General features: G+C 45.2%; 1 protein-coding gene across 9 annotated transcripts in view; it reads left to right on the top strand.

The window, feature by feature from the left end:
- ADCYAP1R1 (ADCYAP receptor type I) overlaps positions 1–20,479 on the top strand; it is a 138,667-nt gene that overhangs the window by 96,619 nt on the left and 21,569 nt on the right. For 5 of the 9 annotated variants that reach the window (XM_083704202.1, XM_083704205.1, XM_083704203.1 and 2 more), the window contains exons 9-13: positions 1,385–1,517; positions 4,199–4,352; positions 4,465–4,525; positions 5,177–5,246; positions 7,153–7,244. In XM_083704202.1, the coding sequence (XP_083560328.1) occupies positions 1,385–1,517; positions 4,199–4,352; positions 4,465–4,525; positions 5,177–5,246; positions 7,153–7,244 (510 nt within the window). Of the gene's footprint in view, positions 1–1,384; positions 1,518–4,198; positions 4,353–4,464; positions 4,526–5,176; positions 5,247–7,152; positions 7,245–15,294; positions 15,337–20,479 lie in introns of all 9 variants that reach the window. The other 4 variants (XM_083704204.1, XM_083704199.1, XM_083704201.1 and 1 more) reach the window with 1 other exon arrangement.

Here is a 20,479-nt window from a genome sequence, read left to right as displayed (position 1 = left end):
GAGGCAGTGAGAGATTTTACTTTCTTGGACTCCATGATCACTGCAGATGGTGACAGCAGGCATGAAATTAAAAGACGCCTGCTTCTTGGGAGAAAAGCAATGACAAACCTAGACAGCATCTTAAAAAGTAGAGACATCACCTTGCCAACAAAGGTCCGTATAGTAAAAGCTATGGTTTTCCCAGTAGTGATGAATGGAAGTGAGAGCTGGAACATAAAGAAGGCTGATCGCTGAAGAATTGATGCTTTTGAATTATGGTGCTGGAGGAGACTCTTGAGAGTCCCATGGACTGCAAGATCAAACCTCTCCATTCTGAAGGAAATCAGCCCTGAGTGCTCACTGGAAGGACAGACTTAGGCCACCTCATGAGAAGAGAAGACTCCCTGGAAAAGACCCTAATGTTGTGAAAGATGGAGGGCACAAGGAGAAGGGGATGACAGAGGACGAGATGGTTGGACAGTGTTCTCAAAGCTACCAGCATGAGTTTGACCAAATTGCGGGAGGCAGTGAAAGACAGGAGTGCCTGACGTTCTCTGGTCCATGGGGTCACAAAGAGTCGGACATGCTAAACGACTAAACAACAACACCTCATGTTATGTCCGCTTCAAGTTATGTTCTTTCAGGTTATGTCCCGCGGCGACCCAGAAGTACCGGAAAGGGTTACTTCCGTGTTTCGCCTCTCGCGCATGCACAGAAGCGCAAAATGACGTCACACGCATGCGCAGAAGCGGTGAATCACAACCCACGTGTGCGCAGACGCACCGCTGCGAGTTGTGCTCTTTTCATGTTGCAAACGGGCCTCCTGAATGGATCCCTCTCACAACCAAAGGTAACACTGTAGACAAGAAACCCCTCCAAAGAATTTCTGAGAGTGATCCACTTGCATACCCTCTCAGTGGAAGCCCTGTGCAAGGACTTCCTCTTCTTGAGTGGGGCTTCCCCTGATGCCTCCGCCCTTTGTACCCCCGAAATTGGCTCCTGTGGGGAGAAGGGATTTGGCGAACACCCAGAATATTGAGGGGATTTGTTCTACCTGACAAGTGCAACATTGAATTCGCCTACAATATACAGTGGAACCTTGGTTCTCGGACGGCTTAGTTGACGAACAAATCGGCTCCTGAATGTCAAAAACCCGGAAGTGTGTGTTCCGGTTTTCGAATGTTTTTTGGAAGCCAAACATCCAATGCTGTTGTCGGCTCTTTTTTCCGGGGCTCCTGCACCAATCGGAAGCCACACCTTGGTTTTTGAACGTTTTGGGAGTCAAGCAGACTTCCGGAACGGATGACGTTCGAGAACCAAGGTTCCACTGTATATAGAATAAATAGGTTGCAGATTAGATATGGCCTTTCCTCCTTGGTGACCTTTCCTTCCCTCTCGCCCCCAGGAAACTGCACTGCACACGGAACTTCATCCACATGAATCTCTTTGTCTCCTTCATCCTGCGAGCCATTTCGGTCTTCATCAAGGATGGAGTTCTGTACGCCGAACAGGACAGCAACCATTGCTTCATCTCAACGGTAAAGTGGGCTAGAAGTCCAAGTCTAGCATTTTCCAGGAAGAGAAAAGAGGAATAAGAATAGATACAGAAATATAAATCATTGATGTAGTACGTATGTTTACACCAGGGGCAGAGAACCTCAGGCTTCGGAGCCAAACGCAGCCAGAGATTCAGATCTGTATTCGTCTTTGAGTGAATGTCTACCTCTGTGCCACTAGCTATAATATAATAATGATTGTTATTATTTATTATTTATACCCTGCCTATCTGGCTGGGTTTCCCCGGCCATTCTGGACAACTCCCACCAAAATATCTAAAACACAATAAAACATCAAACATTAAAAACTTCCCTGTACAGGGTTGCCTTCAGATGTCTTGTAAAGGTCAGATAGTTGTTTATTTCCTTGACATCTGATGGGGGAGATTTCCACAGGGCGGGCACCACTACCGAGAAGGCCCTCTGCCTGGTTCCCTGTAACCTCGCTTCTCGCAGGGAAGGAACCACCAGAAAGCCGTCAGAGCTGGACCTAAGTGTCCGGTATGCACGATGGGAGTGGAGACACTCCTTCAGGTATACTGGGCCCAGGCCATTTATGATTTTAAAGGTCAGCACCAACACTTTGAATTGTGCTCGGAAACTTACTGGGAGCCAATGTAGGTCTTTCAGGACCGGTGTTATGTGGTCTCAGCAGCCACTCCCAGTCACCAGTCTAGTGGCCGCATTCTGGATTAGTTGTAGTTTCCGGGTTACCTTCAAAGGTAGCCCCACGTAGAGTGCATTGCAGTAGTCCAAGCGGGAGATAACCAGAGCATGCACCACTCTGGCGAGACAGTCCGCAGGCAGGTAGGGTCTCAGACTGCGTACCAGATGGAGTTGGTAGACAGCTGCCCTGGACACAGAATTGACCTGCGCCTCTATGGACAGCTGTGAGTCCAGAATGACCCCCAGGCTGCATACCTGGTCCTTCAGGGGCACAGTTACCCCATTCAGGACCAGAGAGTCCTCCAACCCAGCCCACCCCCTGTCCCCCCAAAACAGTACTTCTGTCTTGTCAGGATTCAACCTGTTAGCCACCATCCATCCTCCAACTAGCTGGCACCACTTCTCACTTTTGTTGTGAGTGGCAGGTTCTGCAGGCTGCGAGGACAGGCGTTTCGCTGGGTCACCCAGTGGGGTGCATCCTTTTATAAGCTCCTTAGCAATTTGTCCACATTTTCTCCTCCATTCTTATCCCCACGTCTTCCTTGAATTACTCCACACACGCACATGCATTATACACACAGTTGGGTTCTTTTCTTGCATTCAGGAACGGCCTGAAGGACTTCAGTCTGCCAATTAGCAGCCATTGTTGTCTCTCTCCCGGCCTGCACCAGAAATCCACAAGCTCCCTGCAACCTTTCATCAAACACCTCCTGACGCCTGGAATTGCTTTTTCTCTGCTTTGAGAGTGGCAGCATCTAGGTGGCAGTGTTTATATTCCTCCCCCCTCACTCCCCGCAAATGCTTTTAGTCATATTTTAAAGTACAGGTCGTTGGGTTAAAAAATAATAATAATAATCCATGTTTTTTCCTAAGAACTTAAAAAATGCCATGGCAGACTTTGAGTACACTTTAAAGACCAGCTTTCTAGAGCAGCAGTGTAAAAGCTTTTCCAGAGGGCCGCTTTTCAATCGGGGCAGCCTTCTGGGGGCCGCAAGCTCACTGCGGGAGGAGCCAGAAGCAAAATTGGGTAGAGAGACAAACACAGATTTTATTTTCTGCACGCTGGGCTAGTTTTAACACACACACCTTCTATCCTTCAGGCAGGGAAGATGCATGATCAGAGTTTAAGGATGCTTTTCAGGCAGGTGAAAACATTTGGAAGTAGGGTTGCATCCTTTGTTTTGGCAACATACAGGACAGGACAAAATGGGGCAGGTGTGAATTTTTTGGTGCTGAAGTGACTTCAGAGCAATTCATTGCTAATAATAATATTTATACTCTGCCCATCTGGCTGGGTTTCCCCAACCACTCTGAGTGGCTTACAGCAGAAAAATTGTAAAACATTATTAGGCATTAAAAATTTCCTGATACGGGGTTGCCTTCAGATGTCTTCTAAAAGTCATATAGTTGTTTATTTCCTTGACATCTGATGGGAGGGTGTTCCACAGGGTGGGCGCCACTACCGAGAAGGCCCTCTGCCTGGTTCCCTGTAATCTCACTTTTCGCAGTGAGGGAACCGCCAGAAGGCCCACAGTGAATGATGGGGGTGGAGAGGCTCCTTCAGGTATACTGGGCTGAGGCCATTTGCAGCATAACAGGATGATCCCTCTGGAACTGCCACACTCGTACACAAACATAGGCATGAATTTGTATATCTGTCTGTGCTTTGCTACCCAGAGCTTAAATACATGATCTTTCACATGCCTTTTCAAATGCCTGCATTTGGAGAGGTTTTCTAAGTGGCGGAGGGAGTGGGGAGGGAGAGAGAGAGAGAGAGAGAGAGAGAGAGAGAGGACCTAAAATACAAGACAAAACTATATTAATATAGGACGTAGCATTTTACATTGAAATAGGGGACAATCCTGTATTATACAGTACAGGTAGCAACCCCACTTGGATGTGTGAAGCCGGGGCAGGGAAAGCTGCAGCTTTGGCAGAGTTCTGAGAGCTCAGCCGGGAGGTGGAGCAACAGACTGAAGTTCTTTTCTCTTCCACAGGTGGAATGCAAGGCCGTGATGGTCTTTTTCCACTACTGCGTCATGTCCAACTATTTCTGGCTCTTCATCGAGGGGCTGTACCTTTTCACCTTGCTGGTGGAGACTTTCTTTCCGGAGAGGAGATACTTCTACTGGTACACCATCATTGGCTGGGGTATGTGTCTCCTTCAGTCACTTCCTTTAGGAACGCTTCCATCTTACACACACCCTGCTTGTAAAGGGCAACGGTCACGTACCCAACAACTTCTTCTTCTTCTTCTCTGCAGGAACTCCTACCATTTGCGTCACCATCTGGGCTGTCCTTAGACTTCACTTTGATGACGTTGGGTAGGTGTCACTGTTGTGGTCTAAACTACTGAGCTTCTTGGGCTTGCCGGTCGGAAGGTCGGCGGTTCGAATCCCCATGACGGAATGAGCTCCCGTTGCTCTGTCCCAGCTCCTGCCAACCTAGCAGTTCGAAACCATGCCAGTGCAAGTAGATAAATAGGTACCACTGTGGCGGGAAGGTAAACGGCATTTCTGGTTTCCATCACGGTGTCCTGTTGCACCAGAAGCAGTTTAGTCCTGCTGGCCACATGGCTCAGAAAGCTGTCTATGGAGAAATACCAGCTCCCTTGGCCTGGAAGCGAGATGAGTGCTACAACCCCATAGTCGCCTTTGACTGGACTTAACCATCCAGGGGTCCTTTACCTTAATTTTGACATCAACAAGAAAGTCACAACCGCCTTCTGCTCGGTTGCAGAATTGGCTTTTCTAAGAATTGACAGCTTCTAGCTAAGGAAGTCAAAGTGGTTGGTTGGTGTTGCCTGCTACTAAGGTTGAGCAGAGGTTAAGTGGGGGTGCATCATGGCTGAACTCATGTCAAGTGGGTCTGTGGCCTAGGTCCAGGTCACACCAGGAGCGGAAGTGTTTCATCTGGCCTCTTAACCTTTCTCCTTTATCTCTATGATTTCCGCTCGCCTTCCGTCTGGGTCACAGCTGCTGGGACATGAACGACAACACAGCTTTGTGGTGGGTGATCAAAGGCCCTGTGATTGCATCAATAATGGTAAGTTGGAGAGGACAAAGGATGGCTCAGGAATGAGCCAGACTGGTAAATGGGCGGGTCTTCAGTAATGTCCCTATTTTCCAGGGACAGTCCCAGAATTAAGAAAGTTGTCCCGGTTTCGGATTTGATTCCGGAATGCCCGCTTTTCCTTAGGACGTCCCTATTTTCATTGGAGAAATGTTGGAGGGTATGGAGCTATGTGACCCCCACCCCCACCCCCAGCCAAGGAGATAAGTAACTAGACAACCTTTAGAAGACAGCTGAAGGCAGTCCTATATAGGGAAGTTTTTTTTTCAATGTTTAATGTTTTATTGTGTTTTTATATGTTGGAAGCCCCCCCCCCCCCGAGTGGCTGGGGCAATCCAGTAGGATGGGTGGGGTATAAATAATAAAATTATTATTATTATTATTATTATTATTATTGAATAGGACAGCCCTATTTTCCTCGGATAAATTGGGGGGGCATGCAATAAAAGGCTTCCAAACATGTTTGGACCCCAAAATGTTATCAATTAATGGCTACAAGAAATTAGCAAAGTGACCTCGAGAATTGCTATTCTTGAAAAGTTATATCGTAGCTGAAAAGCATCTAAAGGGAAGCACATTCATGACCATTTTTAAAATGCATGCCATGATTTTATTTCTTATACAGATATTGAGGCACATGGTCACTCGGGGCTTATCCATACTTTCTCTTCTCCCAGGACTTTCCCCTGGGGAAAACAGCTCTGTAGCACTGAGTTGGAACAAAGGGCAATTTGGGGTTTCCCCAGATTGCCATTTGTTCCAATCTAACACTAAAGAGCAGGTTTTCGCTTGGAAAAGAGAAGGGCAAGGGGAAAACTGCTTGGATCCTAGCTTTCTAGGCATGGCACAAGCCGAACTATAGAAGAGTCCTCAGTGCCATTAGTGTATGCAAATGTCTGGCTCAGTTGAAACTAACCTTTGTTCTCAATAATAATGGAACTTAAAGATGGAGAATAGTAAAATCACTGAATTGTAGAATTGGAAGGAGTCCCGAAGGTTATCTAGTCATCTAGTCCAACCCTCTGCAATGCAGGAATCTCAGCTAAAGCATCCATGACAGATGGCCATTCGACCTCTGCTTTAAAACCTCCAAGATACAGTCGTACCTTGGTTTTTGAACAGCTTAGTTTTGGCTCCCGAACGTCGCAAACCCGGAAGTGACTGTTCTGGTTTGCAAACTATTTTTGGAAGCTGAACATCCGATGGGGAAAGCTCCTGCAGCCAATCAGAAGCTGTGCTTTGCTTTGCGAATGCTTTGGAAGTTGAACAGACTTCCAGAAGGGATTCCGTTTGACTTCCAAGGTACGTCTGTATTCATAAATATTTTTTTTATAAAAGAAAAACAAAGAATTGGAAATTTTAACCACAAAGTATCACAGCACAGAAGAACAAAATACAAAGATACATTGCAGCGCCGAAGGGATAGTCCTGTATTAACTCATACAAATATTCCTTTTACAAAAACTAAAGATTTATTAAAAAAAAAAGTGTTTATAAAAATAAAAGGACTCTCTTTGCTTGGAAATGTTCAGAGGGGGCTCCCCACTATATGTGATTTCACGTATGTGCACAGGCACCCGAAACATAAGCCTGGTGGAAGTGGGAGAACGCCTGTATATCTCATTATTTTATTATTATGCTGTCTGTTATTGTGCTATTATTATTATTATGCTCCATAAAATGTGTTCTTAATGTTGTACAATGCGCTGGGATCTTTTGATAAAAGGATGGTATATAAATTGAATAAATAACTATATTAAATATTTGGTGGGGGCGGTTTAACTGGAGGAGAGTCAGCCACAGATCTGGTTAACTGAAGCTTCCTGCTCGTGTTCTTTGGTGATTCATGGATCCCTTTTCGTCTTTTCCTCTCTCCCAGATCAACTTCTTGCTTTTCGTGGGCATCATCATCATCCTGGTCCAGAAACTCCAGTCGCCTGATATCGGGGGCAACGAATCCAGCATTTACTTGTAAGTACAGGGCAAAACTGTCCTAGGAGCCGTAGTAGGTTTTCAGCTCTGACATACACATAGGAAAAAGTGAAAATGTGGCTTGGGGAGGTTTCAATTTGGGAAGGCCGGACCGGAAGAAATGCCTCTCTCTAACTTGGATAGCCACCCCCGGTCAGCTTACACCAGTCTTCTTCAACCTTTGGGTCCCACGATTTGGGTGGACTACAACACCCATCATCCACAATAGTCATGGATTATGGTTGTTGTAGTCCACCTTCATCTGAGGGATTGAAGGCTGAAGAACACTTGTGTAGACAATACTGAGCCAGAGAGGTCAATGGACTGACTCAGTTTAAGGCAGCTTTCTAAACAGTACATTTTCCTTTGCTTGGAATATCAGGCTAAGGAAGAATTGAGATGAAGATGAAAGGAGGAAAGCAAAGTTTCCACATATGTATTTGAAACCTTGGGGTTTTCTTGGAATGTGTGTGCGTATTCCATTTAAGGACAACATAGCCACCATTGTTCCTAAATTTCTGTTTTTATTTTGTTAACAAACACAAAAGCTGATCCAAAGCACCACCTCTTGCAAACAGCCATGGCGGAAATCTTCTGCTCATATAGGTGATGTTTCTAAATTTATTTCAAAGCTAGAATGCCCTTTTTTTCCGGAGGAAAACCCATTTTAACAGGAGGCACAAGGAACAGGAGCAAGGGGGAAATAAGCATTTGGGAAGCCTCTTGTCATTCGTGGCTATCATCACCGATTGCAGGAGAATGCAGATTTCTCTAACTTCAGCCAACTCTGTAATTGTTACAGGACTATAGCAGGTGGCGCTGTGGTCTAAACCACTGAGCCTCTTGGGCTCACTGATCGAAAGGTTGGCGGTTCAAATCCCCGCAATGGGGTGAGCTCCTGTTGCTCTGTCCCAGCTCCTGCCAACCTAGCAGTTCGAAAGCACACCAGTGCAAGTAGATAAATAGGTACCACTGCGGCGGGAAGGTAAACAGTGTTTCCATGCACTCTGGTTTCCTTCATGGTGTTCCATTGTGCCAGAAGCAATTTAGTCCTGCTGGCCACATGACCCAGAAAGCTGTCTGTGGACAAACGCCAGCTCGCTCGGCCTGAAAGCGAGATGAGCACCACAACCCCATAGTCACCTTTGACTGGACTTAACCGTCCAGGGTTCCTTTACCTTTTACCTTTACCTTTATAGCTCCTATCACCCCTGACCATTGGCCACATAAGCTGGGACTGGGGGTTCAGAGCTCCGCCCCCCAAATTTGGAGAATATCCCATTGGCTACCCCTGTTTTGTGGCATTGCACTCATTGGGTGACAGTTTCACCTCCGCTGGGTGGGCTTGTAAAGGAGGAAATACATTTTCCAGTCTGGATACCATTCATCTAAAAAGACTTCTGGACAGAGAGTTTCCCCAGTGTTCTGTGCATTGAATCAATTTATCTGACACCTCCGCTTCTGTGTTGCTGGCTGGTACCCCAAATATCAGGTCAGCATTCCAGTAGGAAAATTATTGGTGCTGTAATTCGGGATGGGCCTTGCTATACTATCTCTCATGCCTTCTTCCAAGGTCACAGCTCTCACCAGCCATAACTCACACCACTGAGTGCTTTTTATTACCTTAGAAAGCCCGCTAGAATGAGACAGTCTTTGCCATGCAAGGAACATGCTTGTCTAACCCCTGTTGGGAATTTTATCCAGCCTGGGGTTGCAGCATTCATACACAAGAGCATTTTGTGGTGCTCCTTCCAACCTGGCATGGCGTATTTCTGCTTGAGGCTGTGCTGCTATGGAAAATGAAAGAACTGCCATTCCCCCCAAAAAATGACCATTTGCTGCATGTTCACCATAGAGCTCACAGGAGAGCATTTTCTGTCAAGAGATTTGTCTTTAAAACAGCTCACAGGGGGTGATTCGGGGGAAGGGGGACCATAGCTCAGTGGTTTGTGTGTCTGCTTTGCATGTATAAGGTTTCAGGTTCAATTCCCGACACGCCCAGATAGAGCTGGGAATTCTCCTGACCTGAAACCATGGAGACCTGCTGCCAGTCTTTGTTCAGAATACTGTACTAGATTGAGGAAAGGCCTATCTCAGTACAGTTGTACCTTGGAAGTCAAACAGAATCCATTCCGGAAGCCGGTTCAACTTCCAAAACGTTCAAAAACCAAAGCATGGCTTCTGATTGGCTGCAGAAAGCTTCTGCAGCCAATCGGAAGCCGCAGAAGCCCCGTCGGATGTTCGGCTTCCAAAAATAGTTTGCAAACCAGAACAATCACTTTCAGGTTTGTGGCGTTCGAGACCAAAATGTTTGGGAACTAAGCTGTTCAACATCCAAGGTATGACTGTATAAGGAAACTTCCTCTGTCCCCAAGCACCACATATCAAATGTTCTAATACTCCCATCAGCTTCCAAGATTGCACAGCCTAGAGCCCACATGGCAAGCACATCTGCTGTTGATTTTTTTCCTATGTGTATGGTTAGCAACAGCAAAACAGAGACAGGCGACGTCATTTTCCCGTTTTCATTTGCTGCCATTTTTTAATTTCTGTTCATGTTGGTTTGCTGCTTCCTGTCCGGAGTCCCGCAGAAATGTCCAACGTTGATGTCTGTGTTGCAAAGAATTGTCGATCTCGGTGCTACTTAGTGACCTTAAGCTGACTACTCTTGCAAAATATTCACGGCGCCTTCAAAATGTGCATGGTTGTCAATGTATGTAACCTGTGGTCATGCAGAGATCCTGCATACGGATTGTACTGACAATATAATAATGTGTGCGTGTCTTGAACCCAGAGCTCCAGTGCATGTGCAGAGTTCCAGGGGGGTACACACTGCCCTATTCCTCTAACATCAGGGTAAAGGGACACCCCATGCACACAACGAGGGACATGCATAAGTGTTGGTTTGCAGCTGTCTGCTCCAATCAAGGTGTTCTTTTTGGTCATGTGAGATCCAGGGCATGTACAGAGCTCATCTCTGAACAAGGGCTTCCTTCTGTATAGCAAGGAAAGGTTGTGTTCACAAAGGGGTATAGGATCAGAGCTTTGTGGGAATGTTCAGGGAGGCAGGAGAGGATATATTTTTTATTAATATCCTTCCTAACTTGTGTTAGCAAGTTCCTTTACTTAACAGAGTTTTACGTTCCCCTTTTAAACACACAGCAGGTAGCTGGTTGCAGGCTTGTGTAAGCCTCTCAGTATTAGATTCCTGGTAAGTTCCCTTATATCCCTCTTAAAAAGAATAAACACACAAGAATCCTATTTAAAGTCAATAAAAGAAGTTTACTCACATCATCAGTTCACAGTTGGATCCCTGGAGGCAGACTTAGTTACAGATATATAGCTGTGGATCTGTCCCATATGGGGATAATCCCAGTGTCCTCTGTTGGCAAAAAGCATTTTTAGCTAAAAAGCTGCTCCAACGATGGAGGAAATCAAAAAGAGAGAGTGTGCTGCGTGCCTTGTCCTTTTGTTACCTGGACAGGTAAGGTCATGCCCACCTCTGGTTGCATGCAAGAGGAAGTATGTCCCAGCCAGGAGGAAACAGGAAGTTTTCAACTGGCTGCACCAAACATTCCCCCGCATGTCTACTCTAGGCAAACAAGGAATGTTGTACTTGACTGCTACTTATATATCACATCCCACAAACTTCTCTGCATTGGAGGTAAGGAGGCGAGGTGGGGAAACACTGAGGCTATTTCAGCGCTGTGAGAACATCCAAAGACTAAAAAATATATTGGATAGATCGTATATTGTTGCTTATTTCTGCCATAAATGTTGACTTTTGAAGAAAGTGGAGAGCGGATGGGAATGAGGAATGGGGGAAAGAATATTATATATTATTCAATATATGAGAAGGAACACAGAATCCTGAAGGGTCAGAGAAGCCACAACATCAGAAGAATAAGAGACCCACTATCAATTCCAATCTAAAATATTTTACAGAGCTTTTCCACATTTTCTAGCAACACATTTCTAAGGACTAGAATCTCAGTTTACATTTTGCTGCTTGATTTGGCACTGCAGAAACTGGATTCCATCGCCAGTAATATTCCCTTTCCCCCTTTTGAAGATGGGGACAACATTTGCCACAGGAGGGTGGGAACGATACGTCACTAAGGAAGATACCAGAATTCTACCACACAGAAGACCCTGCGGCTCAACTTCTGGCATCACCAGTTACAGGACTTTGGGGAACAGATGCTGGGAAATGCTTTTTTTAAAGCAGAGATCCCGGAGAGCCTCCTGGGCAGGGTCATTTGAACCCAGCTGTATTGTGCAACCAACACTTCTATCCCTTTCTACCTCTCTGCTTAGCAGCAGACACGAACCTCTTCTTCTCTTAGAAGGCTCCATTACAGAGAGCTGCTAAGCGCAGTTAGCATGGCTGCTTGCCGCAACTCAGCAAATTAACCGATGGTTTCGACATGGGCGGTGGAAACTCCAGCTCTGGAAGGTTTCTATGCTTATGCAATTAAGGCTGTTCTGGGCAGAAGCCCGGTGAGGCTAAAAGGGGGGTTTTGCATCTTGATTTCTCAGTGTCTAAATGCCACCTGTAAAGAGCTGCCCTCCTTAAACCAACTAGCAATGGCCTTATTTATACTGTATCATGGGGAAGATGTAAAGTGTTATTTATAAATGTTTATATTCCTCCAACTAGCTTAAGCATTGACATCGATAGCAAGTGGAAAAGATTAGAAACCTTTGTTAAGTTGCTGATTTTGGATTATCCGGGGGCAAAGGTCCTGCTGGTGGGTGATATCAACGCAAGGCTAGGGCCAGATGACTCCAGCTTAGCAACCAAACACAGGTGCAAAGTCGGGTTTCCCAAGAGGTCTAGCCCAGAAGCCCGCCAGACCCCAAGGCTATCTAAGGACCAATATTCAAACTACTCCGGCGCCTGCCTTTTCAAATTTTTGAGGCAGCTAAATTTACACATTCTAAATGGGGTGATATCCCTGGGGAATATACATTCCTGTCAGGGTCAAAAACTAGTACAATTGACTACATATTGACCAATAGCGAATTATTAGCAAAAACTGAGCGATTAAAAGTGTTCCCATATGTAGAAGGGGATCACTTTCCATTTCACCTGCAGGTATCCCACAAAAACAAGACATTCCTTCTGAAAACAATTCCTGGAAGCAGATTTTCTGCGGCATTCTGCTAAGTCATCTCAGGTCTACAGAATTTTCGATTATGGAGATACAGTGGTACCTCAGTTTCAGAACAGTCCTGTTTACGAACTATTTGGTTTATGACCTCTGCAAAACCGGACGTAGTGTCCCAGTTTGTGAACTTTACCTCGGTCTAAGAACAGAATCTGAATGGTGGAAAGGCAGTGGTGGTGGGAGGCCTCATTAGGGAAAGCACGCCTCGGTTTAAGAATGGTTTCGGTTTAAGAACGGACTTCCGGAATGGATTAAGTTCATAAACCGAGGTACCACTGTACTAATGCAAATATTCTGGGGCTAAGATATGAACTCTGGCCCACCCACAACTGTTGGTATTAGCAGCAGGTGAGCAGGAATTGGAGAGTTCTATGGCTGCGTACCCACCATACATTTAAAGCACGCAATTCCCCCCTGGTGAATCCTGGGAACTGTAGTTTACCCACTCACAGAGGTGCAGTTCCCTGCACTCTTAGGAAACTACATTTACCAGGATTGTTTGGGGGGAAGCCATGTGCTGCAAATGTCTAGTGTACGTGACCAATCTGTCCATCAGGTTAAATAGCAGGGGATGTTAAGATACTGTCGTTTGCAAGTCAAAGCATAATAAAGAGAAGTAACAGCAGTCCATTGTTTTTCCATCCAGCCTTTTTTCGCTTGTGCATTGCCCATGTGGATGTTTATTTGCTTGCCAACCCATGAATGCAAAAAGGGGACTTTCGCTTACTGCAAATCAAGCCCACCCAATGGTTCAGTTAGCACAAGGCAAAAGCTTGAAGTTTAAGACAGGCAGAGCTTGGCTTGTTAGTTTGAGGCACTGAAACTGGACCTGAAACTGGGACTTGCTAAAGATGGTTGCGTGCATTCTTGTAACTTATAATTCATCTTGGCAATATTTGACTCCATGGCATGGACTGTTTGGACAACATTTCCAGATCATAAATGCTGTTGTATTTAGAGGTATTAGAAACAATGGAAACGATCGATCCTTAGCACAATTGCCTGCCAATCTTAAGACTTAATTTTCCAAAAGCAGCCTTCAAAGACTTCATACGACTTTTTTTTTTTTAAAGAATTATGAAATGTTTGCATTTTTTTAAGTGAAAATTTTCATTTCATCTCCATTTATTGATACACACCAGCTCCAATCGTATGTAGCAATAGGGTTGCACAATGCACTGCTATTGGGCTTTATTGTGTGGTACATTCATTTTGTTACCTAAATATATTTCTTGCTCACCAATGGGATGATGTGCATCTATATGATCAGGTGTATAAAAATTCAGGGTATCGTGGTATATGTCAACTTCTGATTCCGTAAGTCGCTTTGAGGTCTTTTCTTTTTTTAAAAAAAATGTGATTAATAAATATAATTAAAAATAATAAGAACAACAACAACTACACATTCAGTTCTCAGTCCAGAGAGGGATTTGCAAATGGAAAGTTGCTACATCAGAGCAACTCTGTTAATCAGCTGCAGATGCTACAAATCAAGCTGAACAAAAACCTCTCACCACTTTCATGTAGGGCACTTACTTACACATCACCAGAAAGAAAGAAGAGAGTTTATGACATCACCAGATTTGTATATGCTAATCCATATGCATGGACGCGGGTGGCACTGTGGTGTAAACCACTGAGCCTAGGGCTTGCTGATCGGAAGGTCGGCAGTTCGAATCCCCGCGATGGGGTGAGCTCCCATTGCTCGGTCCCTGCTCCTGCCAACCTAGCAGTTCGAAAGCACGTCAAAGTGCAAGTAGATAAATAGGTACCGCTCCAGCGGGAAGATAAACGGCATTTCCATGCGCTGCTCTGGTTTGACAGAAGCGGCTTAGTCATGCTGGCCACATGACCCGGAAGCTGTACGCCGGCTCCCTCGGCCAATAAAGCGAGATGAGCACCGCAACCCCAGAGTCGTCCGTGGCTGGACCTAACAGACAGGGGTCCCTTTACCTTTACCTAATCCATATGCATAGGTGCAAATTTGGAAATAATGACTATCATTTAAATAGGAATTGCAGCACATCTCACCTTAGTGGAGAAGACCCCAAGTGACAAGTATGAGCAACCTCAAGACTTCATTTCCTGCTTCCTTCTCTTTAAACCAGACTTGGACTCAGGTAGAGGTCACTTTCAAATAGCAGGCTTACAGCCCTTCAGAATACCCCACATAAGTCCTACATATCTTTAGCCTGAAGTCCAGTATGATAGGATGTAAAAAAAAAAGACCATCTGATTTTTGTAGCCAGTCAGGTCTGATTCAGATGTGGCATTTGATGGTCACTGCTTCCATGTGGGCAGGATTCCATGCAGTCAGTACCACGTGCAGCCAGAATGACAATGTTTCACTGTTTACAGATGCGCCCATGGCCACATAGTACCTCACCCAAGTGGAACGATTTGGGTCTTGCTCATATCCAGCTTCAAACCTTATTCAAAAGTCTCCAGCCGATAGGCTCCAGTCTTCTGTCTATGGCACCAGGAGGCAGATCTGCCCTTTGTCTTAGAGTCCTGGGGCTGCACCATGTTAAGTGCCTTCCAGGAATTGTTGGACTACAACTCCCATCATCATCCCTAACCGTGGGATGATGGGAGGTGGAGTCCAAGACCAAGTGGAGAGCACCATGTTGGCCACCTGTCCATTTATTATCACTATAATTAGATTTGGTTCAATGCACAAAATCTCGTTGCCACCTGTCATTATTTTGACAGCTGTGCAGTAAGCCAACGTCCCTGACTATCATCTTGGTTTTATTCTGGCTTGCACCCTCCATTTCTTTCTTTACCTTGTCACCTTAATAGCACCTTTTGTCATCATGCATGTTGAAAGCATGCATATATATTTAGCTAATGCAGGTGTACATCATTCCTCCAACTAGCTTCATGGTGGAAAGAGTGGAGAAACATGGCATATCCCATCGGTAGGTATAATTTTACCTCTAGGGGGAAAATGAATAAGACTTAGATTAAAGGATCCCAATGTTCTAAAGTTTTCTGGGTGTGGGTGTGTGGAGAAACACTTCTTCTTTAAAAGGCAAAATGTGTATAAATTATGCAGATAAAGTCATTTCACAATAATAAATAATAATAAATTTTATTTATATCCCGCCCTCCCCAGCCGAAGCTGGGCTCAGGGCGGCTAACAACAATCAAAATAGTCCAACATTCTAAAAACATTCATTATAAAATTAATTAAAATCAAATTAAAATCAAATTAATGGCAACCATCAAGCAAAATTCTGTGCAGATTGCCAGAGGAGGGGGTCAGGCTGCGCCCTGACCAAAGGCCTGGTGGAACAGCTCTGTCTTGCAGGCCCTGCAGAAAGATGTCAGGTCCCACAGGGCCCTAGTCTCTTGTGACAGAGCATTCCACCAGATTGGAGCCGCGGCCGAGAAAGCCCTGGCTCTAGTTGAGGCCAGCCTAACCTCTCTGTGGCCTGGGATCTTTAGGATGTTTTTATTTGCAGACCGTAAATTTCTCTGTGGGACATACCAGGAGAGGCGGTCCCATAGGTACGAGGGTCCTAGGCTGTATAGGGCTTTAAAGGTTAAAACCAGCACCTTAAAGTGTCTACCTTGCATAATTTATTCCACTTTTGCAAAGCCATGGGAAAGGACAGAGACCTTTAGAGCAGGCAAAGAGACGTATGTCCAAAGAGCCCAGAAGTTCACACGAAGGGTCCTTTGCTTTTCTTCGCTGCTGAAAAGACAAGCCATCGTTCGGTTTCAAAAGAGGCTTGTCTCTTCAGCATCCAAAACTGCCTTGAAGAAAATAGCCAAGCAAGGATCCAGCTGTGCACACACTTCTCTTAAGAGTATAGAAAGCTGCCTTACACCAGATCAGGCTACTACCCAAGTTTGGTCAACTCTGACTGGCAGCGGCCCTCCAGCTGCTCAGCCAGGTCTTTTCCATCACCTGCTACTTTTTAACTGGAGATGCTGGAGGCTGAACCCAAAACCTTCTGCATGGAGAGGATCCGTTCTACCTGTGGCCGATAGCCCCAAAACATAGGCAATTAAAAACGCCCCACTTTGAAGATGAAGCTTTGATATTCCAGCTATTTTTTGAACCATGTCATGTCCCTGTTTTTGGAGTGCCTAGTAGGTTCCCAATTCGCCAGACTTTGCTTATTCAGTGGTACCTCAGGTTAAGTACTTAATTTTTTCCGGAGGTCCATACTTAACCTGGAACTGTTCTTAACCTGAAGCACCACTTTAGCTAATGGGGCCTCCTGCTGCTGCCACGCCACCGGAGCACGATTTCTGTTCTCATCCTGAAGCAAAGTTCTTAACCTGAAGCACTATTTCTGCGTTAGCGGAGTCTGTAACCTGAAACGTATGCAACCTGAGGTACCACTGTATATGGCTGTTCCTCCACAAAGGGAACAGGAGCTAAAAGCTCTGGATGTGTTGTTTGAAGACACTTCAGTAGCTTCATCATACAGCTCCCCAGATCTCAATAGAGGCCAGGCTGTTAAACGATGCAACACCTTTGTTGCTGTACTTGTTCTGATTGCCAGTGCACCTCTGGGCTAGAGTTGCCATATTTCAAGAGGTAGAAATCTGGACACAAAAAGTTGTCAAGCTTTTTTTTGAGGGTGATCGCCTGATAGCCCCCCTCCGCTGCTGTCAAGCCCGAGCGCCAGAACCAGAGCTGGCAACACACTTCCTTTTTTTAAAAATAAAATAAAATCCAAAATCAAGGACATTTGCTTTATAATGTAAAATCCTACCCATCAGAAGAAGGTCATGTGTAGGACCCTCTTAGGGCAGGATTTAGATTTGATGAGGCCCTAAGCTACTGAAGGCAATGGGTCCCTTTATATGTCCAGTTGTCCTTTGTCAACAACAAATTGTCACTTGTTTTGTGTTTGTTGAATATATGCTATGCAGTAATTTATGGACCTCATAGGTATCTAAAGCCATTTGCACATAACAAAATGTGTATTTTATCAAAGTAATTGATATAGAAATGAGTAAAGCAGTGATATTTTAGGGAGCAGGCTAGCAGGAGGGGCCCATTACTTACATCACAGGAGCCTACACAACACAAAACATTGTTGCTGTATGTAGGTTTTATTTTATTAGTTTTTTATCTTATATTTTGGAAATGTACATCCAGTTTTTTTCCTTTTAATTTTTTGGGGGGTCCCCACGAGAGTGGGGCCCCTAAGCTACAGCCTGTTTAGCTTATACGTAAACCCGGCACTGGGACCCTCAAAAGAAGACATGTCTGGGATTTCCCAGACGTATGACAACCCTACTTTGGGCCCAAATCTAAATTTGGATTTAAAGCCCAAACCAGGGTGAGGAACCTGAGAAATGGGTGTATTTTTCTAGGCTGCTTTCTCTGGCTGGTCTTCATCTTCCCAGCCACACACACACACACACACACTGGCCCTGTTTCACATCCCTGAGTGCTTTTGCCTGGCTGGAATATGCCCTTCAATTCTGATAGTGTCTCAGGTTTGTCTGGGCAGAGGATAGAGAGAAGTGCTTGAGTTTGTGTTTGGAACTGACTTGCTGTGCGAGGATAATATTTAAATACACTCCAACAAACATTGAGTGGAATATCTCCTGAGGTATTTGAGTGCATTTCCTTTTCCTCCTGAGTAGCACCAAATTTAAGCTACAACATGGAGCCTCAGCTTATGAGAGGCCTTTTAAGAACAAACAAACATGATCCCTTTAAAAAATCATGAAAGAAAGTGTTTTACGTTTTATGTTAGGGGCAGAAAGCGCACTGGGCACACGGTTACCTTACCCCTTCCGTTTAGAAATTGCTAAACCACAGAGCTGTTTGTCTGTTGCTGTACATCAAAACATTTTCAGGAATGCTTAATAAGAAGTCAGAAGGCATTTTCATTCAAAGGTATTTTGTACGCAGCTAGGCTTATTGCAAGACCTATGCTTTAGTTGAATGCATTGCAGGGACTTTGAAATATACTCAGAGTCGAGTAGTAATTTCATGCTCTTTATTTCAGCTCATAGGAACAGTGATTGAATCCCCCCCCCCCAACCTCAGGCTTTTGTATACATTATTTACACAATGAGTACCGTCTGATTGGTTGATTATGTTTCCCTCCTGGAGCCTGATTGGGCTGCTGCTGCAGGCCAATCAGTTGTTGCAACCTAGCATCCTACAGGCCCAATAGGCTGATTAACTTCCTCCTAGGGTCTGATTGGGCTGCTCCTGCAAGCCAATCAGGTTGTTGCATTTTAGGATCCTACCTGCCTATTGTTCTAGGATCCAAGCTTAGTAGATAACAGACTTCATGACCGTTGGGTCCCATTCCAACTTTAGAAGCCAATGATTCTATGAATTGTTACTTTTCATTTGCTCCATGACCTACTTATTGATACATAAACAACTATTATTTCTATTTTCTGTTCTGTATTTTTTCTGTAAGAATACTGCACTTCTTCTTTTTGTCCTGTAATGCCTCTTAAACGTGACAATGTTTAGATAAAGAACCCTTTTGGCTGCATGGGCCAGAAGCTTATCAGGATTCGCCTTTTGGGCCAAACTTGACAGGCATGTGAGGCTGCCAACCTGCCAAAATCACTCACACATCTTCTCAAGTCCTCCGTTTATACTTGGGACCATAAGGGTTCCTGTCAGAGACTGGGCAGAGGAGAAATGATGGAGACCACCTCCCCAACCTGACCCTTCCAGAGAAGGAGAAAAAGACAGTTCAGAATTACAACAGGGGTTTGAGGGAGGTCACAAGGGAGGGAGGTCACAGAGAAGATGAGGGGAAAGTTGGGAAATAATGGGAGAGGAAGAGGAGGAGCTGGCTGATGTATTGTCATTAGAAAGCATTCCAGACCCACCATCACCCAGAACCCAGCAAGCCTTAAAAGTGGTGCATGCTCTGGTTATCTCCCGCTTGGACTATTGCATGGGGCTACCTTTGAAGGTGACCTGGAAACTACAAGTAATCCAGAATGCGGCAGCCAGACTGGTGACTGGGAGTGGCCACCGAGACCATATAACACCAGTCCTGAAAGGCCTACATTGGCTCCCAGTATGTTTCCGAGCACAATTCAAAGTGTCGTTGTTGACCTTTAAAGCCCTAAACGGCCTCGGCACAGTAGACCTGAAGGAGCATCTCCACCCCCATTGTTCAGCCCAGACACTGAGGTCCACCTCTGTGGGCCTTCTGGTGGTTCCCTCCCTGTGAGAAGTAAGGTTACAGCGATTTAGCGCTTCTGCACATGTGTGACCACCAAAACCTGGAAGTAACCCGTTCCGGTACTTCCGGGTTTCGGCTGTCCGTAACCCAAAAAAATGCAACCTGAAGTTTCTGTAATCTGAGATATGACTGTATGTACAAAATGGAATTCCTATTTTGTCAGTCCCATAGTGGTGGTGGGGAAATGACCCCATGGGCCAAATTATACCAGTGTCCCATTCAGCCAAGATTGGCCCACAAACCAGAGGTTCCCCACCCCTAGCCAGGGCTTCAGCAGGTTTAATCCAGCCCTGTTTATGAGTGCAATTGTGTGCAAATGTTTGCCATACCTTCTTAAACACTTGGTAGAGCTACAAGGAACCAAATAGAATTGCTTAGGAGGGCCAGGTTGTGGGCTTACAAGGTAGTCATCCCTTATGTAGAGCAGAGCTGGGGAGCCTCCAGATGTTGCTGGACTCCATCTCCTTTATCCCTGACCACTGCCACTCATGTTGATGGGAGCTGGAATCCAGCAAAATCTGGAAGGCCAGATGTTCCCATCCCTGATCTAGAGGGTGGACCTGCTAATAGCTTTTAGCAACCATAGCTAAGACTACAGCCTCTACCTCCACAGGCCCTAGACCTCCAGTTCCAGATGTGAGACCCAATACCTCCATCACAGCCTGTGATCTTCCCAAGCCTGATGTTCTCATGTCACTGTTTGGTTGTGGTTCAGGTTTAGCTTTGCTCTTCCATATTTATATGTTTGGATTCAGAGAAACAGAGGATTGGGTGATTTTGAGAGCTGGGAGAACAAACACTTAGGAACAGAATCTTTTGCCAACATTCATTTGGGGGAAAAGCGGTTGAAATGCGATACTTATATCCA

Source organism: Podarcis gaigeae (assembly GCF_964106915.1).
Source record: "Podarcis gaigeae genome assembly, chromosome: 12".
In the NCBI taxonomy this organism is placed as follows: Eukaryota; Metazoa; Chordata; class Lepidosauria; order Squamata; family Lacertidae; genus Podarcis; species Podarcis gaigeae.
The sequence above is the reverse complement of the archived record's forward strand: the minus strand, read 5'-3'. Positions and strand labels throughout refer to the sequence as shown.